Here is a 24791-nt window from a genome sequence, read left to right as displayed (position 1 = left end):
GGTTTGCTGGTGCACATACTTGCGCAGGCACTTCAGGAGCCTAAATCCTGCCTTTTCAGCTGCGCTTGGGAGTCTGTCACACTTCTCTTTTCCCAAAAATAAGGGATCCTTCAGGTGACTGTAGACCTTTGGCTGGAAAGCGTAGCGTTGTCTTGGTTTGCTGTGACTGGTGTGTTTTTACACCTAACCACCTGCCCTCCTTCTCCGCGTCCAGCTCTGCTGCTGAGATTGTTGCAGTTCCAGCTTGTTCTTCATGTGTAGCTTGTAAAACAAGAGCTATCGCTGTGTCTGCATAATACACACTTACACATACATATGTATAAAAATATATATATGTGCATGGATGAAGAGCGCATCTGCTGCGCCTGCTGCTCCGCAGCCCCGTGCGCGATGGGACGGGGTGGGGTGCGGAGCTGGGGCACCCCTGGTCCCAGCTCTGCAGCTTTGCCTTTTCTCTCCCCTTCCTGAAGATGCTCCTTTCTACATGGCACACCAACTATGTTTATAGACATGCTTTCCCAGCCGGACTTTGACTCCTATGACCTGTCAACTCTCCGGGGAGGTAAGTCTGACAGCTCAAATGAAAAAATCCCGAGAAACTGGATATTACTGCTTCCCTGCTGGGAGGCTATATTAAGCTTTGCGAGCAAATCCCAAATTGCTCTTCTGGAGGGAAGAGTTTAGTTGCACAAGCCTTGTGTTTCACTGTTAACTTGATGCCACGTTTCCTTTCCTTGGGTTTTTAGAATTATGCATTTTTAAGATTTCTTTCATCTTAAAGCAGATCGGGGAAGGACCTTTCTCTTTTATCTGCCAGATCGGGGAGCTGGGAAGCCTGGTGTTGCTTGACTCTCATCTCACCAGCCACCACCGTGTGGCAGCAGATGCTTTGTGTGCTTTAGGCTGGTCCCTAAAGCAGAGCTACGCTGTGATTTCTCTCACCTAAAGTTTCCTGCCTGTTTTTGAAGTCATTCATCTAAATACTGGAGAGGGTGTGATAACGTGTGCTGGAGCTTTCTCTCTTGTCCCAGCAGCCTCGGAAATAGCTGAGCTGAAACGGGGAGACCACCAGCCCTTTCGAGGCAATAACAGCACGGAGAGAAGATGGTGCTGGAGCATAAAGAAACATTTAAGCAGATTACCTAATCATCTCTGCTATGTGAAAAATGATCCTGTCTCATCTTGTTCCCCAGCAAAGCCTATATATTACCCTGCTCTTTTGCTCTGTCATCCTAGGATGGAACAGGTGAAAATGTGATCTGCCCTCTCCCAAAAGGGCTGCTCTGTGCAAGGCAGGAGGAAAGGTTTTTGGTTTTACGGTGGTGATGATTGATGGGAAGATTTGTCCTGCTAAAAATCTGTGCCTCTTTCTGCTCTGAATCTTTCCTTTTTGGGAACTGCAGCTTGGACTAGGTTTGTGCTATAGAGTTTATTTTCCTAATGAGTGAACTGCCAACCCTTAATTCATTCAGGTAAACTGGCCTTGCTGCAGTCTTTGCTTCTAGAATAACTAGGGTCTGTATCCATAAAAATAGAAAGTATTTTGACAGGAACCAGTGTATCCCAAAGGTCTTGCCAGCATTTAAATCTGGGAGTGCAGAACCTTCTGAGGGACTGCTCCTGGGAGTAAAGAGATGGTTTCCAGGATGGTCATCTTTTCCTCTTTCTTCCAGGAATCATTGCAGGTTCTCCTGTTCCCCCTGAGATCATGAAGATGATTATCACCAAGATGCACATGCCAGAGATCGTGGTGAGTCATGGTTGCTGTGACTAGAGCTACAAGTGGTGTTTGTCGTGCTGAGACCCTGAGTTTGGGCACCTCTGCACCGCAGCGGTACCCGGCAGTGCCAGAGCTGCTGGGATCAGGCGTGATGGGACTGCGGGTGCAAGGCCAGGCAGAGGAGTGAAGGTATAGAGGGGCTGGGAGGAAGAAGGGGGAATCTGCCTGGTTGCCGGTGGGGTGTCTGTGGAGGAAGCTTTGTAAGAAGAGAAGACATTGCATTCAGTGTTGTAAACTGAGCTTCTGGTGGTGCTTTTCAAAGCTCTTATGAACCCTCCTGTTGTACATGCTGCAAGGATGAACGATTATGGAAGAGGCGTTGCTGATTTGTATCGGTGTGGGTGGGTGCACGTGTTCATCTTGCTGCGGAGCTGTCGGGTTTCTTTCACCATCCTGGACTGCATGCAGATACAAAACCTTGTTGCATGCTACGCGTTTGAGTCTGAACGTGGGGATGGGACCATCCACACGTGCAGCACCAGGCATTGCGTTGCCAGAAGGGCAGCACGTGTCGGACCATGCGTGCTACTGCTCCATCGCGTGTCCCTGCACCCTTGGCCTGTGCAAGAGCATCGGCATGTCCTGCATGTGGAGGGGGACAGGCCACCAGCAAGGGGGTCGATGGCACTCCAGGTGACACGTTTCGTAGGCAGGTCCTGCCATCTGCACGTGTGTGCCTGCGAGTGGATGCCTGAGCCAAAAAAGGACTTTTTTGTTTTGCTTTAAAGGAAATAACTTCAGTGCCACGCTGCTCGCAAATGCTGAGGAAGCAGACTGTTGTGATGGCTTAACACGCGGGGCTGGGAGTCAGATTAGGCGTGTTATTCTTGGCAGACCCGGACCGCACCAGCACCAGGGTTTTACAGGGACGACTGTGTGCTCTGCTGTGGACCAGGGGAGTCCAGGGCGTCTGTCCTGGAGCCGTCTCAGAGGCAGCCAGGGGTTTTTCCTGGATGTGATGCTCTTAATGCCGAGCTGAAAACACCAGGGACAGCCCTAGTGCCGTTGCCCAGACTCTGTCAGGTGACAGCTACCTATTTTTATAGTAGGCTTGCGTTTGGCCTCACAAAATATTTTCAGACATTGCTGCAAGTGCCCAGGACTCATTAGGTGTCACATCTTCCTGCTTTGTAGAAAGAGAAATAATAAAATCCTCCTAAACAGTTGCTCTGCCCGTAGGATAAAGAGGATTAAGTCTATATTTGTACCACCGGTCTCGTGTTACTTCTGATCCCCCAGCCTTCAGACAGACACAGGGAGACTTGTTGAATTCATCTTTGCAGCAAGAGCTTTATACAGAAGATGTACATAAGAAAATATACAATTTGATTTCTATATAGGAGACAGAGGAGTTTTCACCCTCTTAAAGGTCATTTACACTCAGTTACAGAGGAATAAATATACATATATTTATATAACTCTTTAGGATTAAAAAACACAGTTAAGTTGCAACTGTGGTATTGTAATAGCCGTGACAATAAACCACAGTCATCCTGGTGTCCTGCTAGATCCTCTGGGCAGAGAGAAGAGGAGGGGTGCCCACGCCAGGCTGCACGGTGCACACCTCCTCTCGGATGTACATGCGTCTTGGTAGACCCCACAGCGTGGGAGGGAATCCAGTCTTCAGATGGCTTCAGTTTCGGGGTTTCCCAGTACTGCTTCACTTAAATGATCTCTGGCCAACCTAGAGAGATTGCTGCCTTTTGGCGTGAAAGGGCAGCTCGGTCTTGGGGCCACCGGTTCTTGGGCACTGCTTCACCTATCCCCCTCAGCCCTGGCCTGCAGGGATCCCCTCCGTGGGAAGGCAGAGGAATCTCTTTGCATGGCTTGAGACCAATTTTCCTGATCAAGCAGCTGGGGGAGGGATGCTCCTACCTTCCCACTCGCTTCCACTCCACTGGAAGGGGAGAGACAGTGACCAACTGGTTGATCGGGGACGTGGGTTACGTTGCCTCTGGGAAAGATGACTGTGTTTTACCGGCAGGATCTAGGTTAGCTTGTCTTAGTATGGTCATGCATAGTTTAGTTTTTAAAAATGCCTCTTTTAAAATATATAGATGTCGGAAAAGATTGAAAAGGTGGATTCCATCCTGCGATCAGCAGAGAAGCGGGGATTCGGAGGAGGCTGGAGGTGTTCGGATATATCAGAAATGTTTCCCGACAGGTAGGAGAAGCTTAAGGAAGGACTCAGAAGTCAGTAGTTTTCTGATGGTTGAAGTGACCGGTCACCAGGACAGGCCATACCGGGGCCTGCTAGGGGAAAAAATGAGAAGGCCACAAGTTTAAGGGGATTTTTCAAGCGGATCAGTAAACTTCTAGCATTTGTCTGTTTATTTTTACAGTGAGTGAATGAAGCCCATACTTGAAAGTGAAGAGTTAGGAGTCAAGGAGCCATTGCAAGTTCCCACAGTAGAGGAGATGGGTTAGTCCTGTCTCTGACCTCTTCTGCCAACTCTCTATGTGACTCTTGAGTATCTTACCCAAAGTGTTGATGGTCAGTGAGCACTTCCTTCATAGAGGAAAAAACCCAAGAGCGAAATTTTCAAGAGCAGTGAATTACTTTGGTGCCCCAGTTATGGAAATCCAGGGCAGGTAGATTTTTAGAAACTGCCAAGCAGCTTTTCATCTGAAATGTGGTCAGTGACCCAAGTCACTGGTCATCCCTGAAATACAGACCCCCATAGCTGACATCTGAGAGAGCTGCCTGGCTCTCAAGAGGTGCACGGTGAAGTCAGAGGTACTTCATATACTTTAAAATCGTGTCACCACACTGGAGTGGGTTTGTGTGCCTGCATTTTGGCACTCACATATGAAGGTACCGAGCTTTGTCTTCTGCGAGACTGGAATAAATAGTTTTCTATTTCATTAACACTCGTAAACTTGTTTGAGAGAGTTGGGTGGAAGGTGCTATAGAAAAAACAGGTATTATTGTCATGGCTTTCTTACTCTCATCATGGAGGAGTGAACTGGAATTGAGTTCAGGCAGGGAGAGAAGGTTAAGAAGGGCCAGACCTGTAAATAAAATACATTTAAGTATTGTGGTTTCAAACTGAAGTTTTTCCGTCCTTAGAGTGGAACTTTACCCGCCCTATATGGAATGACTGGTATTTCCATCTCTAATCCATAAAACCTCTGGCACTGCAAGAGAAATAACCACTTTAGGAAGGTGTGGAGCAGCTGGCATCATCCCTGACATTTTGGTCTTAAATTTACTTTCTCCATCCTGTTGTGCATATCCTTAGTGAACTGGGGACCAAATGGCCATAGCTGGGCTTTGGGCTTCTGCCTCGTCCTTTCTGTTACGAAAGGGCACAGTGACAACCCTTGTTCATAGAGTGCAGCGCAGGGTCACTGCACTTTACTTAACAAAATGAGCAAAGGTCCCTTTCCCAAGAGCTTACAAACTTGCAGGCTCGTCCAAAGTCCTTTGGAATCCGTACAAGCTCCAGACCTATTGCTGGGATGGGAAAAGTAAAATCCTTGGGATGGAGTGATGACAGTTGTGGCTTTTCTGCTACTCTGTGCACTGAATTTAATACTCTTGGTAGTTTCCAGTTGTGGAAGGTGTTTGTGTGATAGGTTTTCACAACTGCTGTTTGGCTTGGTAGAAGTCAGCAAGCTCATTGCTCAAGGGAAAGTCAGCCCTGTCTCTGAATCACCTTCTGGCCCAGAACACTTTATTCAAAGAATATTTGCCGTCTCGAACCTTCCTCTTCTGGGACACTCATTTGAAGGCATTAGCCCTTGTTTTTAAATACCTGAGTGTCTAGGATGGGAATTGTAGTTGCTGAAAGGCAGGTGCTGGACTGAGAACTACTCCTTATGGAAGACGTCTATTTTCATAGGGGCTGGGTAGCCTGGGGCCAGATTTCCCAGCAATGCCCTGCCCTGCATTTCAAACCAGACTCGGAGGATCTTTACTAGGGCAAAAGGCTGAGCATCTCCAATCGGTTGGGAAAGTAAAGCGTGTGTGATCCCAGCTCAGGGTAAGAGTGGGCTAAATCCACCCTTGTTTTGACGCTTAATTACACGTTTCACCCTTACTTGCTGCCCCAGGCCTGTCTTTAGCCCCGTGTTTGTTTTACAGGGTTGACTCCATCCCCAGTGCTCCAGGCAGATTGTCTGCTCTGGGAGCCCAGTATTGCCAGGAGAGGGAGCAGCTCTGAGCGGAGGCATCGGTGGGTGAATGGATGAGCTGTTTTGAGCCGAACCCTAGCGTCACTGAAGTCAGAGACAAAAGTCCCTGTACCTTTGGTGGCATCAGGGTTTGCTGTAGGTCAGACTAAAAGCTACCGGTAGGAAGTGGCTCTATGAACTATCTTACGTGTTTAATGGCGGCTTCCCTTCTTGGACCTCTTGGTGGGGAGCTTGCAGGTGCGGAGGGCTGGGGTGTCTCTGATGGACTGCCCCCGGTACTGTGCGGGCGTAGAGCAGGTATCCTCGGTGCGGGTGCGATTGCCCTTCAGCCACCTGGGACACGGGGAGAAAGAAGACCAGGAGTTTACAAGAGGTACAAACCATCATGGACAGCACTTATACCATGAACGGAGAGGGCAGGCTGGAGAGAGAGCTGCTGAGCACATGTGCAGCCTTCAGCAGCCTCCTCTTGCCTGGCACGGCTCGGGGGGGACCCCCAAGGAGACCCCAGGGAAGGTGGGGAGGGAAGGGGCGCATGGTGCTGTACTTGCGCAGATGTGCTAGCTGGCAGTTGCAGTGCCAGGCATTTCGGGAGAGTGTCAGCGTCTCCATTTTGTCGAAGGGGAAGTTGCGGGGCAGCTGGGTGAGCCGGTTGTTCTCCAGGTGAGCGGTCTTCAGCACGGTCACACCGGCAAACGCGTTGTCTGCAAACTAAAGCACAAAGATTTCTGGTGAGGAACACTGAGTTAGGCAAGGGGACTTCAAACCTGAGTGCCTCTGTTCAAGACTTTCAGTGGCATAAGCATGGAAAGAGCAAGAGAAGGAGTAGTGGAAGGGGGTCCTGGCTCGCTGGAAGCTCTGGACACCTAAGAGAGGCATCAGGCTGGTGGGCTCATGGGTGATGGAGTCTCCTGCCTGAGGAGAGCTACATCCCCAGTCCACGCGGGATTGTCTTTGCAGCCACATCCCTATATAAAGTGAAGTCTGGCAGCCCTCTTTATTTTTGAGCCATGCTTCTCTGTTCTAAATGAAGATATTTTCTGGGTGTATTCCTTTCCAAGGCTGGAAATCCTCCCAGCGCCTGTTGCCTTGCCTGTCCTGGAATGGCTGAAGGAGGGAGTGTTTGTGGCGTCTGAAGGGGCTGTAGACTTTGGCAGTGCCCGGGGGCTCCGAGTGGAAAGTTACACTTGGCATCTGAGCAGTGTAGAAATAGAGGCAGGTTTCCAGCACCTCAACCTCCTCCGTTTTTTTTTTTTCCTCATTTCCAGCGGGTTGTTTGCAAGGGATGCTGCAAGACTTGTCTCTTCTCAATTAACAGGCAGGCTTTAAGGGAGAGCCTCCCTTAAAAAAGCTGCCAAAGAGAGGAGGGAGGCTGTAAACCCAGCTGTGCAGCCCTCTCCTCTCTTCCCTGAGGCCTCATCCCTGGCTTTTCTCAGCCCATGGCTACTCAGGTTGGAAAGATTTTCTTCTTGAAAGCAAACCCCTCAACACAAACTTCCTTGGCAGTGATGAATTGGAGAGGGGGTCATTGACAAAGCACAAAGCTCCTCTTGGCTATGACAAACCGTTTCTCCCCCTTCTCAAAGCAGGGGAAAGCTTTCTCAAAAGGGTGGAGAGGAGGTCTAGGTCTAGCTAGGTCTATGTCTACCAGACCTGCCCCCCCCAGTCACGGACCTGTGCTCCCATTTCTGGCCAGAAGCTCGCATTCAGACAGGACCATCAGGGTGTGTTCAAGCTTTTCAGCTTAGAGAGCTTGACAGAGGAAACGCACTATTTTAAGCTGTGAACTTTTGTCATCTTCCAAATTAAGCAATGTTGGATAGGATTAGAGCTTAGCTAAAAGAATTCCAGACCACTGTAGCTGTCGGACAGTCAGCGGTGCTGGCCTCTGTGGCCCAAAACCCAGCTGACCTTGGTAGGTTTTACTGTGCTGATAGTGGAGCTGCTCAGAGAGATGCTGGCATGCCGTGCAGCGGGGCGGTAGCCTGGCCGTGTTCTGGTTTGGACAGTGGTGTACTGTCTCAGCTGCTCATTCCTCTCCCAGCCCCATAAGAAGAGTTCACATCTGCTGGTAACAGCTGCTGTGCTGCCTGCCAGAGCATGCATTTGTAAAGAAACTGGTGATTTTCCCCTTATTTAGATGGAGGATTGCTGCTGTAATTTATTTTGCAATAAATACATAGAGAGGGGCGTACGTAAAGCTTCCAGGATCTGCATTGCCTGGTTTCTTGTTGATGTATGCGGTGGATCCTGGCCTGTGCGACGCAGCCCTGCAAGTGACTGGTGTGGGTCCGTGATGCTGGTGGTGAAGGGGAGCTGTGTGCTGGAGCTGCAGAGCAGCCTGAGGGCTCTCCTCGTCCTGCTCAAGTGCAATATAGGCTGGGATAGCTTCGTGTGGAAGGGTTTTGCACTTGATCAGCTTGAAAATCTTGCAGCCGTGCAGGGAATGGCTAAGGACAATATTTTTGTGAAGCACAAAGAGCTGCAGTCAAGATGCCAGTGGCATTTAAAGTATTTGGTACTGATTTCCTATGTCATGAGGCCTCTGTGTTCAGATGTTTCCTAGCAGTGCAAAGTTCATGCGTGGGCCATTTGGATACGAGCCCTTTGAAATTTGAAGAGAAAACTCTGAGCTGGGATGGGAGCTTTGTTTTCCTGAAAAAGAAGGCAAGCCCTAAAGCTGCAGAAGCCACCCCTGTTAGTGCTGATCCCATAAACTGGTGTCTTACTGGGCTGTTGGGGAGGAAAGGAGGCATCTGGCTGCAGAAGAGCCTTTAAATGTCCTGTCCACAGGTGGTCACTGAAAAGAAGAAAGTCTTTTTTTGCTGGCTAGAGTTGTTAACCCTTGCTTTTTGGCCAGTCCAAGGACACTTAATTCCCTGGAGCACCCCAGCATCATGGGTTAGTCTAATTTCTTCGATATATAACTTGGGGCTCTGATGTCTCTACAGCTGGTACAAATTTAAGCTTTAATTTTTGACTTGTGCATTATGAAAATGCCTTAAAACTGAGTCTACAAAAGTGCTGAGGCAGCATGTCTGAGGTCTTACCTAGAGAAGTCAGTAGATTGTTTTCAAGTGCCGAGTTTGCTTACTCCCATCCTGGAGAGGTTAGTGCTGAGAGTGGACAAGGGCTTAAATACTGACTGAGTGCTACCGAGCTGTTTTAGGTAGTGTTGTTCTCCACCTGGGCAAGCTGTAATTCCAGTTTTTGAGCATTTTGGGCTGCTATATCCCCTTGAAAACTCTGGTGTTCTCTATTCCTGGTAGCTTTCAGGTGATCTGCTCATCCCTGTGAGGCCCTCTGAGTCGCTCTTTGTTGCTAAGAAATTCTCTTTTTCATCACATCTTCCTGCGTGTGGTGGGTGTTGCTTTGCCATGAAGTCCGAGCCTGCCCTACCTGGATGCCCTGTGTCTCTGGGCTTCCTGGCAAAGCATCATCCCAGGGGGGACTGTTCTGCTGCAGCACCCTCCCTTTCCAGCCATGTGGGGTGCACCTAGGACATCAGGCTGCAACAGCTTTTCTTGCACTGTGCTTGCTTCTGTTCTTGCACCGCCCGACATTGCGGAGGTCCCGATGCAAGTGATTCCCTGAGTGTGATGCTCCTGCCTATGGATCATGCTTTCTCACAGAAGAAGGGGGTTGTTTTGCCATTTGGGATACCTGAATGTCCCTCCTCCTCTCCAGTGGGAACAGGGCCCCTTTGTATGATGCTGCGAGGGTTCCTTTTGAGAGAGCATCAATAAACAAACCTTTTTTTATAATGTGTAAAGTTGGGAGGTATGGGGGGAGGTGAAGGTGAAGGTCTGTATGCCTACCTGTCTGCAAGGCGTGGGTAGGAAACCGCTGCTATTCACAGCCCTCCCGAGGAGCCTCCCCCTCCCAACCTACGACAGGTACCCAGGCTGAACGAAGGAGGCAGAGCAGTTCAGCTCTGCAAGGTGACAGTGCCCCTCAGTCCCTCAAGTACGAGGCAGAGGCTCGCCTCTCATCCCACGCCTTGTGTCTGGGATGGTGGAAGGTTGCTAATTGTCCTGGAGCACCCCAAATACCTTTCTCAATGACTGGTGTCACCTCCAGCTTGGGAGGGAATGTGCTGCCTTTCCAAGGAGTTTGATCAGCTCCAGATAATTTGGTTTTGCATAAAATAACTCAACAGATGGGTGGAGTACTCTCTCTCATCCCTTGTTTGGGCCGTGTCAGGGGTGTTATCAGCTGGCCAGTGCCTCGCTGTCTGCAGAGCCTGCAGACCTGCATTTCCCCCCTCCTCTGCAAGGGAGGGGCAGCAAACCCAGGGCTTTGTAAAGGAGAAGCCCCGTGTTTCTTATCTGGAACGAATGGAAAGAGACTCACCTTCTTCAGTTTCATGTTGTCCAGGTTGAGTGTCTGCAGGTAACGCCCGAAGGACTGGAAGGCATTGTCAGGGATGACCTCAATTGGGTTATGAGAAAGCTTCAGTTCCTCCAGCACTCTCAGCTTACTCATTGCGTTCACAGGATAGCTGCTCAGCTGGTTCTTGTCCAGGTGGAGGACAGCGAGGTTTTCTACGTCCTCCAGAGCCCCAGGCAGGAGGTTGGTGAGGGAGTTGTCAGAGAGGAAGAGCCAGCGCAGGTCTTTAGCCCCATTGAAGACCCCCGGCTTCAGCTCCCGGATTTTATTGCTGCCTAAGTGCAGGATGAAGAGGTTGACAAGAGGGGAGAGGAGCCCTTTGGGTAGGTCTGGGATCTTGTTCTGGTCCAGGTACAGGTAGGTGAGCTCAGACAGGTCATCGAAGGCTCCTGGCTTTATGACACTGATCTGGTTATCAGTGAGATAGAGGTAGACCAGGCTCTTGAGCCCCCGGAAGGCTCCGGTCGAGATCTCCTTGATCCGTGAGCTCTGGAGGTGCAGGGACACCAGCTTTTTCATGTCACGGAAGCCATTGGTCGGCAGGACGGGGAAGTTGTTCTTCTGCAGGTTGAGAAGCCGCGTTTGCTCAGGCACCTTGGGGATCTTCTTCAACCCCGCGTTGTCGCAGATTACGTGCTGCAGGTCTCCACCGTGGCAGTGGCAGCTCGGGGGGCATGCCTGCACGATGGAGGCAAGACATGCCAGTAGGCTGAGGACACTGAAGAAGAAGCCTGACCGATTCATGGTCAGATCTGGAATTAGCGTGATGGGAAGAGAAGCAGCAGGAGGAGGAGGGAGATGGGTGGGAGAGAGAGAGTAACTGGGATTGTAGCATGCTGAACACAGCCCTATTTATAATGTTATTAAAAAGCAAAATCCCTTCCCACAAACCGCAGGCAGCAGCCAGTTGGAAGCAACTGGCTTTGGGAACTTGCTGTGAGCTTAACCCCTTGGCACCAGGCAGAGGAGTGTCTGTGGTCCTGCCCGGCCCCGCTGCCGAAGCGACTGTGCAGAGGTAGTTTTCCTCTGTGCAACAGGGAGTCAAATGGTCAGGGAGAACAAATGCAGACCTGCTCTGTGGGGAACCTCTCTGGACCCCGCTGCGCCGAGCGGGGCCCAGATTCATCAGTGGGGAGAAAAACAACCTGTCTTGGTTGAACGGCATAGCAGGGAGCACTGCTGTGCTCCGCAGCCACCTCGTGCCGAAGCCTTCAGCAGGCTCCTGGGCTGTATTTAGCCTCGGCTGGTTTGGGGAGAGGCACCTTGTCCTGTTATCAACAGAGGAAGGCTTTTGAGGGATCTTGTCTTGCTGATTTCAAAGGAGTTTGCCTGAGCAGGGATGGGAGAAGATGGGAGCGATATGGGGTCATGCCAAAGGCCAACAGAGCTGTAGTTGCTCTTGCAATGCAAAACTTCCATTGATGACTTCCAGATCTAGACTGCACCTAGGAGTTGGCCAAGAAAGGGAGAGCAAAGACAGTCTTAATTTCTGCTGCGTCTTTTCCTATGAGCAGTTGTGTGACACATCCATGGTCATGGCCAGGAGACCTGTGTGAGGGTGTTTCTTCTCAGCACGTGGCACTGTGGAGCAGTGGCTGTTGCCTTCCAGCAAGGGATGGGCCAGCGGCAGAGCCTGCGGGGAAGCGGTGGGGCATGGGTGGTGGATATGAAACGCCGGGCAGCGGTGCCCTGCTGCATGCCCGGCTCAGATGAGGTGGATGGCAATGCCTGTGGCTCTCGAGGCAAAGCTGTGGACAGGGAAAGAAAGGCATAGGCATTGGTAAAGGGATGGTGAAGTAGCAGAGCAGGGAAACCACTGCTGGAGCTGGGACTAGGGTCTGCCTTGGCTCCTGTCTTGGGGTAGCAGTTGCAGAGGCGAGTTAACAACGCAGGGGATGTCCCTTGCTCTCCCAATAGAGAAGGCTAAAGCAAAGCGGTTAAAAGCCCCAGTGCCTGCTTTTGTGAGTGTGAAGAGCGAGATCCAGGGGTTGTGGGGTGGGGTTTGGAAGTGGAACATTTTGAACTGATTTCCAGCCAGTTCCTGGCTGCAGCAAACAGCTGAGAGCCGAGCACATAACTGTGAGCTTGTTGAGATTTCTGCTCCTGAGGCTGGCTGCAGAGCCCCAGCGGAGCTTTTGCAGAGGCGAGACAGGCTCAAGAAAGGGAGGAAATCCAAGGGCTGACTTAGGACACAGACTGGCTTATTCACCGAGATTTCTGGGTTTTTCCATTGTTGCAATGAGGAATTAGCCGGCACTGCTGAGCATGCTCCGGACGGTGTTATGCAAACTGCCTGGCAGCCCGCGCCGTGGTCGGCAGCTGTCAGTCTGAACGGTGTTTTCATTGCATGACTAATTTGGGGGAGAAAAGGGGCTTCTGCGGTGTGAATGTAGGTTCTGGTGAGCCTGTGGGGCAGATGGGGTTGGCCGAATGATGATGTAATGTGGGACCTCGGTGCAAACCAGGCCGTGCCAGGCTTCCAATGTTTGTCAGCCCTGAGGTGCAATGCCCTGCTGTTGAGCAGCTGGGGCCTCGCCACGCGCCTCAGCACCAAGTGCTTCTCCTGCCTCATCTCCGGAGAGATGCTCTGACTGTAGGAGCTCCAGGCTCCTGCTGGAGGGACCTCCTGCAGGACTCACTACTGTAGTTACTGTAGGATTTACAACTCTTTGATCAAAACAACGGTATTCTTGCTTATGCCTGGTTCAGTAGGCACCGCAGTGGTCATGCATGTGCTTTGATCTCTGGAATATCTCTTTGAGTGTCTTGGTCAGGACTTTTGAGACCAGCGGAAGAGGAGGTAGATAGAAGAACCCTCCGTGTTTGCCTCCTTTGCCTTTCCAGGTTGATCAGGACTGAGTGCCTCTTAAGTGTGTGCTGCTCGTAAAGTTCAGACAGGGAGCTGGGTGAATGATTGGAAAAAAAAAAAGTCACCTCTAAAGCATCATCTTCTATCCACTGATTGATTGATTTATTTTTTTTTTCCTTTCTGAGCAGGTTCAACCACCTTAGTCTTACTTGTGTCACCTCTAAAGCATCATCTTCTATCCACTGATTATTTTTTTTTTTTCCTTTCTGAGCAGGTTCAACCACCTTAGTCTTACTTGTAATCATTTGATGAACAATTCCTGCAGTTACGTACCAGCTATACTGTGCAAGAGCAACTGATGGGTGAGACTTTAAATCCAGCCTGTTTCTGCTGGACACTGAAGCTAGGTAGTGTATCTGTGTTCCCTCCCTGAGTGCAGCTGATGTCTGATACTTGGTTTTCCCATCCCCTTGCAAAAAATACCAGCTGACAGCTTATCGCTTCTGCAGAGATTTCTGCCAGCGTGGGTCAGATTGGAGCAAAAAGCTGGTGAGGGCCTTGCAAACTCCATCCATAAATACATCCCACCCATGTGTATTTCTGGAACAAGACCCTTTTCAGAGGTTAAACTGCCCAAACCTCAAACCGTCGTCTCACCTTTCTTCCTCTGAGGATAAATTTCCCTTTCTTCTACCCTTTATCTCTTTGCTGCCTGAGACTGCAGGTTTTTGAGGACAGGGACGCGCTCCCTGCCGGGATGTGTGTGCTGTGGCTGGAGCAGGCAGGCTGTGGACAGGGGTGAGACCCGTAGCTTCCTCGCAAAGACGCCGTGACTGCCACAATGCCGGTGCAAGGTGGGAAGCCATCCCTACCCCGAGGGCTCCCCGCCAGCCCAGTGCCTGCAGCAGGGGTTAGGTGGATGCCGGGTTGTTTTCGGTCCCACGGTGGGGTGGCAGCAGGGCAGTGCTACTGGGGGGAAGGTGTCTGCTTCTCAGCTCCATTTCTCCAGGCACAAATGTTGAATAAAAGGAAGTTCTTTCCCCTAATGTTTTTTGATTTCCATGCCTCTGTGAGCGCATTCCTGTGGCGGGAGCTGGGGGGGCTCTGCCACAGCTGGCACCTCGCCCCTGGGCTCCCAGCTGTTTGTGTTTTGAGCTGCTCGCTGGCGGGGTCTGGTCTTCCCACACGGGGTTTCGCAGCCCTCGGCTGGCCAGCAAAAGTCCAGTGATCCTCAAAAGCTCGCCTGGGGTCCCGCTCGTGGGTGGCTCGTAGTCTGGCTGTGACAATGGCAGCAGTGTCGGTGTTCCCTCTGCCGCGGTGGGATACCGCAGTGAGCTGGGTCCTGTCCAGCCCCGTACCTCGCAGGTCCCCTGGGACCGGCGCTGCTAGGACATCGCAGAAGAGGCAGGATTATCCTGCCATCCTCTCTTTCTTAATTGATTTAACAGTTCTGCAAACATTCCCGGTGCCTGGTAATTTGCAGATGCTGGACTCCCCTCCTCTCCTTCTTGGAGGTGTTGTGGGCTAAGCAAATAAATACAGTTTTTGAAACAGTATAAATATAGATTTGGGGTGTTTCTTTGGTGCTGCAAGTCAGAACTGTTTTGATACAACACTGGAGATGGTCTTTTCCATGTTTAATCTTTATTTTTGTTAGTACTGATAATTCTGGCATATCAAGACAGCTGCACGTGTGTTACTCCATGTTAAAATATTCCATTGCTCACTTAAGCCTGATTCTGTAGATTTTAAGGGGATCCAGATCTAATTTTGTATGTCAGCGCACGCTAGCAATCACCTTCTTGAAGTGGCACCAGTGTAGCTGGTCTTGAGGTCCAGGCTGGAGGCGAGGGCCCAGGCAGCTTGGGGAGGTGCCCTGGGTTGCACATGCTGTCCTTGTCTGCAGCCTGCACAGCACCAGCCCTTGCGGAGCTGAGCCCCTGCCTCTGCTCTGGAGGGAGCAGGGTGGGAGAAGGTGCAAGCTCTGCAGTGTCCAGGGGAGTTGTCCCAAGCGTGGAACACCCTCCGGGAAGTGTTTGAGGAGCCCTGGTGGGTGGGCATGGGGACCCCCAGAGGGTCTCCAGGGTCCCCCCTCTTCCAGGCAGTACCTGATAAATCCCTGGCTTTCAGTGATGTGCAAGTAAACCATCAGCGACGGTGGCATCTGGGGCTCTGAGTTCAGACCTGAGTTATCGTTTCTATTTGACATGCTTGAAGGGTACCCTTCACTGTGGTGAGGGGGCCCAGGCTGCTTGTTGAGCCGGAGGAGGTGGGGTGGGTGCACCTCCTTCCTTCTGATGGTTTTCTTCCACGGTAGCGTAGCCTCCACCCATTGATATGTTGCCAGTTTGGCTCCCTGTTGATGTCCACCCACCCTTCCCTTCTGTCTGATCCCAGCAGCTGCTGCGTGATGTTCTTGGCCTCTCCTGTGAAGTTCACCCGGCCCTTGCTGCCTCTCCCCGGCCCTGCCGCGTCCACCCTGCAAGGCACCGGGCATCCCCTAGCAGCCTGCTGCTCTGCCCAGGGCTGCTGTCCTCTCTGCAGCTCTTGCAGTCTCTGAAGAAGAGTGGAGCTTTCTTCCCTTGCAGAACACAACTGATCCATGCAAGGCTGCTGACTTTCCCAAACGCTCCCCAGCCATGAGTCCCCCCCTCTTCTCAAAATGGAAAATCGGCTCCACTCGGTGACAACTTCCCTGCTTGTCCTTAGCCAAAGTGAGACCTCCCCATCCCATTCCACCTCATTTTTGGGGAGGACCTGACGAATAGGTGGTTTCAGTAGCTGCAGAAGCTATGGGAACGTGCTGTGAGAACACTTAATGCAGCATGGAAGCAACAAGATCCTGGACTTCCAGCCATGTCTTCGGTGGGAGCTGAGCTCTCCAAATCCGTGGGGATGTTACCTCTGCCCCTTGGTTTTTGCTGAGTTTCCTTCTACAGCAGCTTTGAGCATTCAGGTAGCCCCAAACCAGTGGTTTTCCACCCTTGCAAGACTCTGCTTCTGCACGTTTCCTTTCATTTTTTCCTTTTAATTCTGCTTTTTCTAAATGCATTGGCACCCAGCAGCAGGGAGGATGGAGTTAATTACATAGCAAAGGCCTTTCATCAGGCTGTGGATAAACCAGTAAGTAACTGCACATGCCTTTGCTGGTTGCCACTGGGCAGTGCTTCTGACATGCTGGCAGGACTAGGGAAATACTTGCAAGCCTCAAGACTTCTGCTCAGCCTGGGAAGAAGAGAGGCAGCTTTAACTCCAGACCGCGAGGAGCAGTTTGTCCTGACTGTACAATAACAGGAGGTCAATTTTCAGCAGCAGTCTTCTGGCCCGGGCAAGCTGGGTTGCCATTTTTGCAGTGGTCTCCTCCTGAGGCAAAGCCATTGCGTGCTACAACACAAAGACGGTGCTTTGGGCACCTGATATTTTTGGGAACTTTTTAAGCCCCATCCAAACTGGGACCGTCTGGCAGCTCTCCGGGTGGGGAGAAATGCCAACAGGGTGGCCACCCTTGGAGGTTTGTCCTACAAGACCTGCTTGTTTGTGTCCTGACGTTTTTGACACAAAGATGGTACTGTTGCTGGGGAAGGAAATGAACTCTCAGTGTGACATAGGCTGGACGTGATCAGAAGTTGTTTTTTTTGCAGCAGCAAAGTTGACCTGAAGGTTCAGGAATATTCCAACGCAATCTGGGATAGCAGGACATCTCCAAAGCAAGGAGGCACATGTCCCCAGAGGACAGCAACGCTCAGCGTGATCTTGGTAGAGAGCAGCTGAATGAGGGAAGATCGTTGCTCAGTTGAGAATGATTTGGAGCTGGCTGTGAAGGGAAGGGATGGGGGTGACTTTGGTGGAGATATCTGAGGCAGACAACGCACTCAGCACGGGTTTAGGGATAATTAGATCCATCCGGCATGTTACACTGTGAGGGATTCAAAGGGTCTGTTAGAGGTCCCTTAGCACATCTCTTGGGTTGCCAGTCTGCTTTCTGTTGTTCACTATGCCTTCTTTGAAGTCTGAAAATACCTATTATTTCATGGTCAATTTGCTGCTTTTTTCCGAGGCCAATATTGTCTTCAGTAAAGCTCAATTTCTGTAGGCTTCAGTTTGGTGGTTCAAGCCCTGCCATCATCCTCCAGCGTGGCACAACCAGAGGGTGGTGATGAGGAACGTGAAGGTCCTCCCTGAGCATCGTTCAGGTCCAGAGGGGGTTTCCTCCAAGGACCTTCTGCTCCAGTCCCACCCAGTGTAGCCCTGCTTGGGGTACTGGTGGTCCTGAAGCCAGCCTTTTCATCGCAGCCTTTCAGCAGCAGTTGAATGCGGAGGGAAGTGGGTGTTTTTATTGCCGTTGAACGCTGGGGGAAAACCGAGGAGCAGAGAGCCGATGTGACTCGTTCCAAGTTATGCAGTAAATAAGCGTCACGGTTGGGAAAAACCCAGGGTCTTCAGAGTCCCCGCTCTCCCCACCAGATCAGTTTGCCTCCCAAATGTTTACTAAAGAGACTGGAGTCTGATTGTTTTTACTTTATTTTTAATTTTTAGACGCTTCCTTCTTCAGGCTGTTTTGCCTGTTCTGCAGTGGCCAGTGTTTAAACAGCGCTAGCAGGAAATGTTTTTGAAATGTGCTTTAAAAAACACAGTTCTGCTAAGATGTTCTTTTTATTCCTGGTTTAGACAGAGGCTTAGGATTCACAAAGAATGAATCTCTTGTCGGTAGGAGTAAGTTAGGTGGCAGTTTGTTTTGGAGCTGTCCTTGTCGTTGCTGAAGGCAGGACTGATCTGCGTGCTGGGCACTGGGGGGGGGGGTCACTTGTGGTCCTCACAGTAAAAAGGGCTTTACAGTCAGTTATATTCTGTACTCTTGTAGCTCCTCTCAAAGCCAAGGGTCCGAGCTGGACTCCTTGCCTCTGAAAAGCTTTGCTTTGACACAAGATATAGCTCTAGTGGAAATTATGGAGCTGATGCAGAAATTATTGGGTGAGGTTTTCTGGACTGAATTATACCAGATGACAAGGCTAGAGGATGCTAAGTGTCCCTTTGGGTCTTGAAAACTATGAATCTTCGTGGATATCTCCAAGCTTAAATTGGTGTATGGGGTTTTGTGGAAGCATTGTTTCATCTCGTGCACCACGAGCCACAGCTGGGCTGGAACGATGGAGCCGTTGGAGGATGCTCCACGTGTCAGATGAGGGTCGGGAAGGACAGCAGAGCCGGCACGAGGGCTTGCTCCAGCCAGTGCCTCTGTCCTGGGCACGCAGATGGGGAAAACACTATCCCAAGAGAGGAATGCTATCTTGGAAAGGTCAGGAGCAACATCCTGGTGTCTGGCTGCAGAGAGCGGTGCCGGTGCAGGCAGGCTGGGAGGGGAAGGCAGCGATCAGGCAGAAGACTGAAGGCTGGAGGTTCAGACCCACGTCGCTCTCTGGGCCGAGTCAGGAAACCCGTTACTGAGGGTGTGAGGGTGTTTACGGCGACAAGCCGCCGGCCAAGGCACAGACAGCCGGTGCTTGGGGTACACGGCACGCTGCCAGGCATCTAGAGGATCCTGGTGAGCCGCGGTACCCGCAGCATCGTCCTGCCAGGGAGCTGCCTGCTGCTGTGTCCAATTAAACTGCTGGAGCGACCTGGAGAGGCAGAAAGGGTTGACTCAGGGCTTTGGCCGGGATCCTGGGACCAACATTGCAATTCATCCAGCAGAGTAAAACAAAAAAACAAAGGCGCTGGGATTTTTAATAAGTGTTTAAGATCTTGGATTTGTGTCTCGTCAGTCATTTGATCCAGCCACAGGACTCGTATTAGTGGGTGGGAGAGAAATCCTGTCTGAGCATTAGACACTGTAGGTTTCCACCCCGGCTGGGAAGCTATCGTTGCGTCTGGTAGGAGAAGCCTATTTACAGTCGCTCCCTGTGGGTTGCCAGGCTCCTAGCAGAGCAGTTTGCACCAGATGGTCCCTGCAGCATCCTGGAGACGATCTCTTCCAGATTCCTGGCTAAGAGGAGGCTCCTGCAAATCTCCAGCTCGGATTCGCGCTGACCCCGGTGTAGTCAAACAAGAGCATCAGCCGTTATGACAGACTGTGCCCAACATGAGATCCTTCAGCAGACCCAAGCGGCAGAAAGTGCCAGGTGCTCCCACCAGTATTATGTATAGCACCTTCAGGATATATGTATGTTTTTCAGGATGCCTCATCATAGTCCTTTGCAAAGCCCCTTGTTAATTTTGGGCACGGTGCCTGGAGTCTGGTGAGCACTGTGCAGAAGCCCTGGCCGCGCAGACGTGCCCTTGCAGCCAGCGATGGAGCCCAGGCATTTGCTCTAAAGGCACGACCCAGGTCTGGCCGCCAAGGCTGTAGGAAGATGGTCGGGCCCTGTTGCGGTTCAGTGGGTCAGAGCTGCTCACGTGTCGGTCTGAAGGTGTGGAGGAGAAAGGAGCAAACGCTTCCCGTGTCGGTCCTTTCCCAGCTGTGCTCTCCCAGCAAAGTAGCCACCGGTGACATTAGTGGGTGGGAGAGAAACCCTGCCTGAGGGGACACGACGTGCCGAGTGGGTTAGAGAGACCAGAGCAGTGTTGTGGCATGTCTCACCGCTGAAACGCAGCTCCCAAGAGCTGGAGGTGAAGCAGCAGTTCCAGCAGTGCTGCTGGTGGTGCAGCTCAGAGCTGCCCAGAGCACCTCCTGCCCAGCTCCTGCTGTCTCGACAGGCCACTGAGTTGGGCATAAAGAGCTGGAATTTTCCTCCGAGGAGAAGTGACCTTCAGCTGAGGTGACTCAGAGCCTGCCGTTGGGATTAGCGGTGAGAGAGGTTTAGCAGCGAGAGCTTTTGTCCTGCTGTGAGGCTTTCAGTCTGTAAGTGCAGCTGCGCCGAGCGTTGTGCAGCCTCGTGATGCGTTTATGAGGGTTACAGGAGCTGATGTCTGCACAAAAGGATCTGGAGCAAGCAGCCGTGCTGCGGGACACGCGGTCTCCCACAGGAGCCCGCTGCTGGCTCCAAGGTTTTTCCGAAGTGATGTCCGATGTGCCCTGAGCTGTAGAAGATGCAAGGTGAACTCAGCACCTTGAGTAGATGGCTGCAAGGGCACTGAGGCAAAATCAGTGTCTGGCAGAGATGGTAGGGAGTCAACAGGACAGGGCTTGGAGAGACGTAGGTTAAAAAAGAGGAGGGTGAACCCTGGGGTCCTCCAAGAAAAGTAGTTGGGGTGTCAAAAGTACATGACACCCAAAGTGTCGTGGGTGGTGAGGGTCTGGAGCACAGCGATGGAGGTGAGGGAGGCCATGGCAGACAGATGCAGTGCTGCTTTAGCTCCTCTCTCTCCAGGACTCTCTGGCAGGAGCGTCTGGAGAGCCCCGTCCACGGGCCAGGAGAGCAGTGCTTGCCTGTGACCTGACCGACTTGTGGAGAACATCCTCCTCCCACCCCACTCTCCCCTGTGGTCATCACTAGCTTCATCTTTCCCATGCCTGGAGCTGCACGGTCCTCTTTCCCCTTGAGGCATGTTTCTCCTCTTGTGTTTGCAGGTTGCCTATGGGACCACAGAAAACAGCCCTGTCACCTTCATGGGATTCCCCAATGACAGCATCGCCAGAAAAACCGAGACGGTGGGATACATCTTTCCCCACACAGAGGTGACCGTGCCCCTCCCCACCTGCTCCGGGTCCTCTGCCTGCAGCAGACCTCAGTCCGTCCTCCCTGCCTGGTGCTGGAGTTGGGGCACGCCGTCACATTTGGCTCAGACGTCCCCTACTAAGCCCTTCTTCTCTTCCACTGCAGGCAAAAATTGAGGATCCAGAAACAGGGAAGTCTGTGCCTCTGAACACTCCCGGGGAGCTTCAGATCCGTGGCTACTGCGTCATGCTGGGCTACTGGGATGACCCCACCAAGACGAGCGAAGTGGTCACTGCTGAGAGGTGGTACAAGACGGGGTGAGTCTGGAAACAGCCCTGCTCCTCCTGGTCTGATCTCTCCATGGAACTTCGGAACAGCTTTTAGCACGGAACCCTCGGTGCCAAGTGCCCCTGGAGATGGGGATAGTCGCTTCGCTGCTGGTGCGATGGAGGGGTTGTGGGGGTACACCACAGGGGCAGGAATCGCCTCCCGCTGAGCCCTGATGTTCGTGTGGATGCCGCCGATGGCAGTGTCTGGCTGTAGCAGGAGCTCTTTGATCCCTTCCATGTGTTCAGGTGGCAGCTCAGCCGTTACCCTCCGGATACCCTGGCCTGGCCTCCAGACCAGGCTGGGTGGGAGCATCAGCCATCCTTCCACCCAGCTGGGACAGGACTAGGAGTGTGGTGTCATTGCAGGGACCTTGCAAGCCTGGATGAGCACGGCTACTGCAAAATTATAGGCCGTTGCAAGGACATGATTATTCGGGGAGGAGAGAACATCTACCCAGCAGAACTTGAGCAGTTTCTCCACACCCATCCCAAGGTTGAGGAGGTCCAGGTGAGCGGGAGGCAGGTGGGGTGGGTGAGCAGCAATGGTTCCTGTGGTGGGAAACCTGTACACAAAGCTGCTGGGACTGCTGCTTGGGACCTGGTTGTCTCCCCCTGTTTTCAGCGTCTCCTTTTGTGTAATACTGGTCGGCGAGCGGGAGGGAGAGGCTCATGGCAGGGAAGGGACAGGCAGAGCTCCTGGCATGGGGCACGTCGGTTCGGGCAATCCCCTCGTGCACCAGCTTCACGTCTGCAAAGTAGTGACTGTCATTCTTCAGTTTTTAAACTGCCTGTCCACTTTCATAGCTCCCTCTGAAATTCTTACTTGGAAAGCAGTCTGGAAGGACAGTTTTTACTGATAATTAATTACTAAACTCCTAAATCCGAAAAGACTCCTCCAATGAGCCCCTGGAGACGAGGAGTGAGACTTAGTTTCACCCTTTCACAAGACAGCAATGATTTGCAGCACTGAGCAGCTGCTCCCAGTCTGCTGGGATTGTTCTCCAGGTTTTGTGCCAGACAAGTTTCCCCATAAATAAACCACTTTAGTCAGTGTTGTGCCTGTGCCAGGCTAGCATCTCTCCTTGGAACAGTCCCAGTGCAGATGGGTTGCAAACCAGCCCTGTTTATGTAGTTTCTAGGGCTTTGTCACTGCTCTGGACTCAAAAGGATTGACGTGTCTCTAGGATTTCGAGATACTGGTTCAAGGCAGGGAATGACAGTAGGACTCTCGTGAAATAGTGTGAGCAAATTTTAGAGAGAGATCAGGCTTGGGAAGCCCACCTCCTGGTGTCACAGGCAGTGGTCTGCTAAGATCTGCCATTATAAGGGTTTCAAATAGTCCTTTAATTCATTAAGGCTGGAAAAGACCTCTAAGATCATCGAGTCCAACGTCATCCCAACACCACCGTGCTCACTAAACCATGTCCCTAAGCGCCTCATCTACCCGTCTTTTAAATACCTCCAGGGATGGTGACTCAGCCACTTCCCTGGGCAGCCTGGTCCAATGTTTAACCACTCTTTCAATAAAGAAATTTTTCCTCATGTAATATATATAAAATATATATAACATTATATTAATATAAATTAATATAAAATTAATATATAATAATATATTAATATATTATTATATATAATATATAACATAATTCGACTTCATCCCTCTCCTGCTGTTTCATCTGGAGATCCCAAAGCACTTGAAGCAGCCTCCCAGGTCTCCCTGTTGGTCGTGAAACCTGTTGCCCCGTTTTTTGGGGAAGCAGAGGCACGCAGGGGGATAACGGGTCCATGTTGCGCCCACGATGAGCTGCCGCCTGGCTGCTCTGACTCAGCACTCGCTCCCGTGACTTGGCAAAACCAAAGGAAGGTGCTGGCGTCCGGGTGCCCAGCCTGCTCTGCCACCTTTCGCCTGGCAAACGGCTGGGAAGTCCTTCCAGGAGGGCTCGTCGTCACGTAGAAAGCACCGGTGGGACGGTCGGGCGGCTCAAGCTGCCTTTACACAGCCCCACGCCACGACTCCAGCAGCCCGTGATGTGGGTCAGGGCTCGCGCTGTTTTTCCAGCACTCATACCCTGCGGGAGGAGAGGGATGTCCCCAGGGGTCACGCCGTCCTTCTGTCCCAACCAGGTGGTTGGTGTGAAGGATTCGCGGATGGGAGAAGAGATCTGCGCCTGCATCCGCATGAGGGCTGGGCAGGACTGCACCGAGGAAGAGATTAAAGCTTTCTGCAAAGGGAAGGTGGGTCTCCCACTCCTCTGAGCCCAGTAATTCAGTTCCCTGCTGGACCAGTACATCCAGTAGCTGCTGGGGATTTGCAGGTGAAAGTACGGGGGATTAGAGCAACTGGGGATCCAGCCCTGGCTTGGGTAGTACCAGCTGGGCAGGATACACTGTTCCCGGCAGGTTGCGTAGCGGTTGCTTTTCTCTTCCCAGATCTCCCATTTCAAGATCCCGCGGTACGTTGTGTTTGTGGGTCAGTACCCGCTCACTGTCTCGGGCAAGGTAAGAGAGGGACTGGGGCAGGGCAGGAGCCCTGGCCTCTTGTCCCGTCTCCTGTCTGAGTCTCTCCTCCTCCTCCTCTCTGCACTTTATTCCAGATTCAGAAATACAAGTTGAGGGAGCAGATGGAAAAGCACCTTCAGCTCTGAGCTCGGGAAGGCAGAACCGAAAAGGGGGTAAATCAGCCCCATTTCAGCCAGCTTTGCATCTGCTTTTCACCTGTGCCTTGGGCGACGTGGTGGAGACCTCCTCTCCCTGACATCAGGCTGATGGCACTTTTACTTAATAAAACAGAGAGCCTTTTTTCCCCAGTTGGGTTTGTTTCTTTGCCAACAGAAATACTGCGGTGCGAGGAAGGGATGCTTATTTCTGGAGTGCTCTCCTGCTACTGAAAGACCTTATGAAGGTTTTAAAATCTTGCATCTCTTTGAGCAATTTGGCTGCAGCCATTTCAGAGTACTTGAACAGATGCTGATAGATATTTTGCTGATATTTTAAGTCCTAACAGCCTGGCCTGGCTTCCCAAGGTAGGTGAATGCCTTCTCTGCTTGGGTGCTGCTGAGACTCCTGGGTCACACAACACAGCCCAGTGCAATGACCCAGCTGATGAGCTTGAAATGAGGGGCAGGGACTTTAGAAAGTGAGACTTTGCATGGGAAGGGGCCCCCTAAAGCTAGCTGGAATAGCTCGCCCTGTTCCCACAACTTCCCTGGGCCTTCTGACCCCCAAAGAAACTTCCCCAAGGTAGACTTTGTGTTGTTTATTTTGTAGTTTTGGACAAGACAGAGAGTAAGGATTTTGCAGAAATACCAAAGTTCCTGTCCCATCGGCCCTGTGAAGCAGAGCATACCCGGGACAGCGTTTTACGGGAGTTATTTGGTACCTCCCAACCATGAAGCACTACGCCGAGAAGTGGAAGAGCAGAGCTCCTCTTCCTTCCTGGCAGAAGTGTCCCACCCCAGCTGGGAAGCAGATAACGTTGCTGCCAACTCTTGACGACCTCCCGGCTGTCTCCCTCCTGCTTCCTTCCCGAGCAGGGCTAGCGGCTGGGCCTCCACCTCGGCACTGGGGCTTTCTCTGTCGGGTGGGGGGAAACGGTGCAACGGGGAGAGAGGTGAAGCGTCAGCAACGTCTCGATCCGGGATCTCCCAGCTGGACTGTGGGCTCTACCCATGGAAGCAGACCAAGTGGGCAACGAGGCCGCAGTTCGTGCCTGCTTTCTGGAAGAAAAATATACGGGATGGTTCACGTCAGGC

General features: G+C 51.7%; 2 protein-coding genes and 1 long non-coding RNA gene across 4 annotated transcripts in view; 1 reads left to right on the top strand and 2 right to left on the bottom strand.

Moving 5' to 3' along the window:
* The window catches only part of ACSF2 (acyl-CoA synthetase family member 2), a 32100-nt gene extending 8191 nt beyond the window's left edge, over positions 1-23909 (top strand). The window contains exons 8-15 of the mRNA XM_009323742.1: positions 471-562; positions 1674-1750; positions 20623-20730; positions 20876-21027; positions 21406-21547; positions 23164-23274; positions 23470-23538; positions 23634-23909. Of these exons, the coding sequence (XP_009322017.1) occupies positions 471-562; positions 1674-1750; positions 20623-20730; positions 20876-21027; positions 21406-21547; positions 23164-23274; positions 23470-23538; positions 23634-23684 (802 nt within the window). The 3' untranslated portion in view covers positions 23685-23909. The remainder of the gene's footprint in view (positions 1-470; positions 563-1673; positions 1751-20622; positions 20731-20875; positions 21028-21405; positions 21548-23163; positions 23275-23469; positions 23539-23633) is intronic.
* Positions 3051-11116, bottom strand: CHAD (chondroadherin). Of its 2 annotated transcripts, none has more exons than XM_009323741.1 (4): positions 10271-11116; positions 6465-6628; positions 6105-6250; positions 3051-4033 (listed from the first exon to the last, which is right to left on the bottom strand). In XM_009323741.1, exons 1-3 carry the CDS (start codon positions 11048-11050, stop codon positions 6109-6111), a joined length of 1086 nt encoding a protein of 361 aa, XP_009322016.1. In that variant the 5' UTR covers positions 11051-11116; the 3' UTR covers positions 3051-4033; positions 6105-6108. The 2 variants fall into 2 exon arrangements, with proteins under 2 accessions (XP_009322016.1, XP_009322015.1); XM_009323740.1 differs by having other exon boundaries at positions 3051-4030.
* Positions 23910-24280: 371 nt separating the features above from the next.
* Positions 24281-24791, bottom strand: part of LOC103916688 — a 991-nt gene continuing 480 nt past the window's right edge. Inside the window, exon 2 of the long non-coding RNA XR_663600.1 lies at positions 24281-24755. This is a non-coding gene — a long non-coding RNA (uncharacterized LOC103916688). The remainder of the gene's footprint in view (positions 24756-24791) is intronic.

Source organism: Pygoscelis adeliae, unplaced genomic scaffold (genome assembly GCF_000699105.1).
Source record: "Pygoscelis adeliae isolate BGI_AS28 unplaced genomic scaffold, ASM69910v1 Scaffold75, whole genome shotgun sequence".
Classification (NCBI taxonomy): domain Eukaryota; kingdom Metazoa; phylum Chordata; class Aves; order Sphenisciformes; family Spheniscidae; genus Pygoscelis; species Pygoscelis adeliae.
The sequence above is the reverse complement of the archived record's forward strand: the minus strand, read 5'-3'. Positions and strand labels throughout refer to the sequence as shown.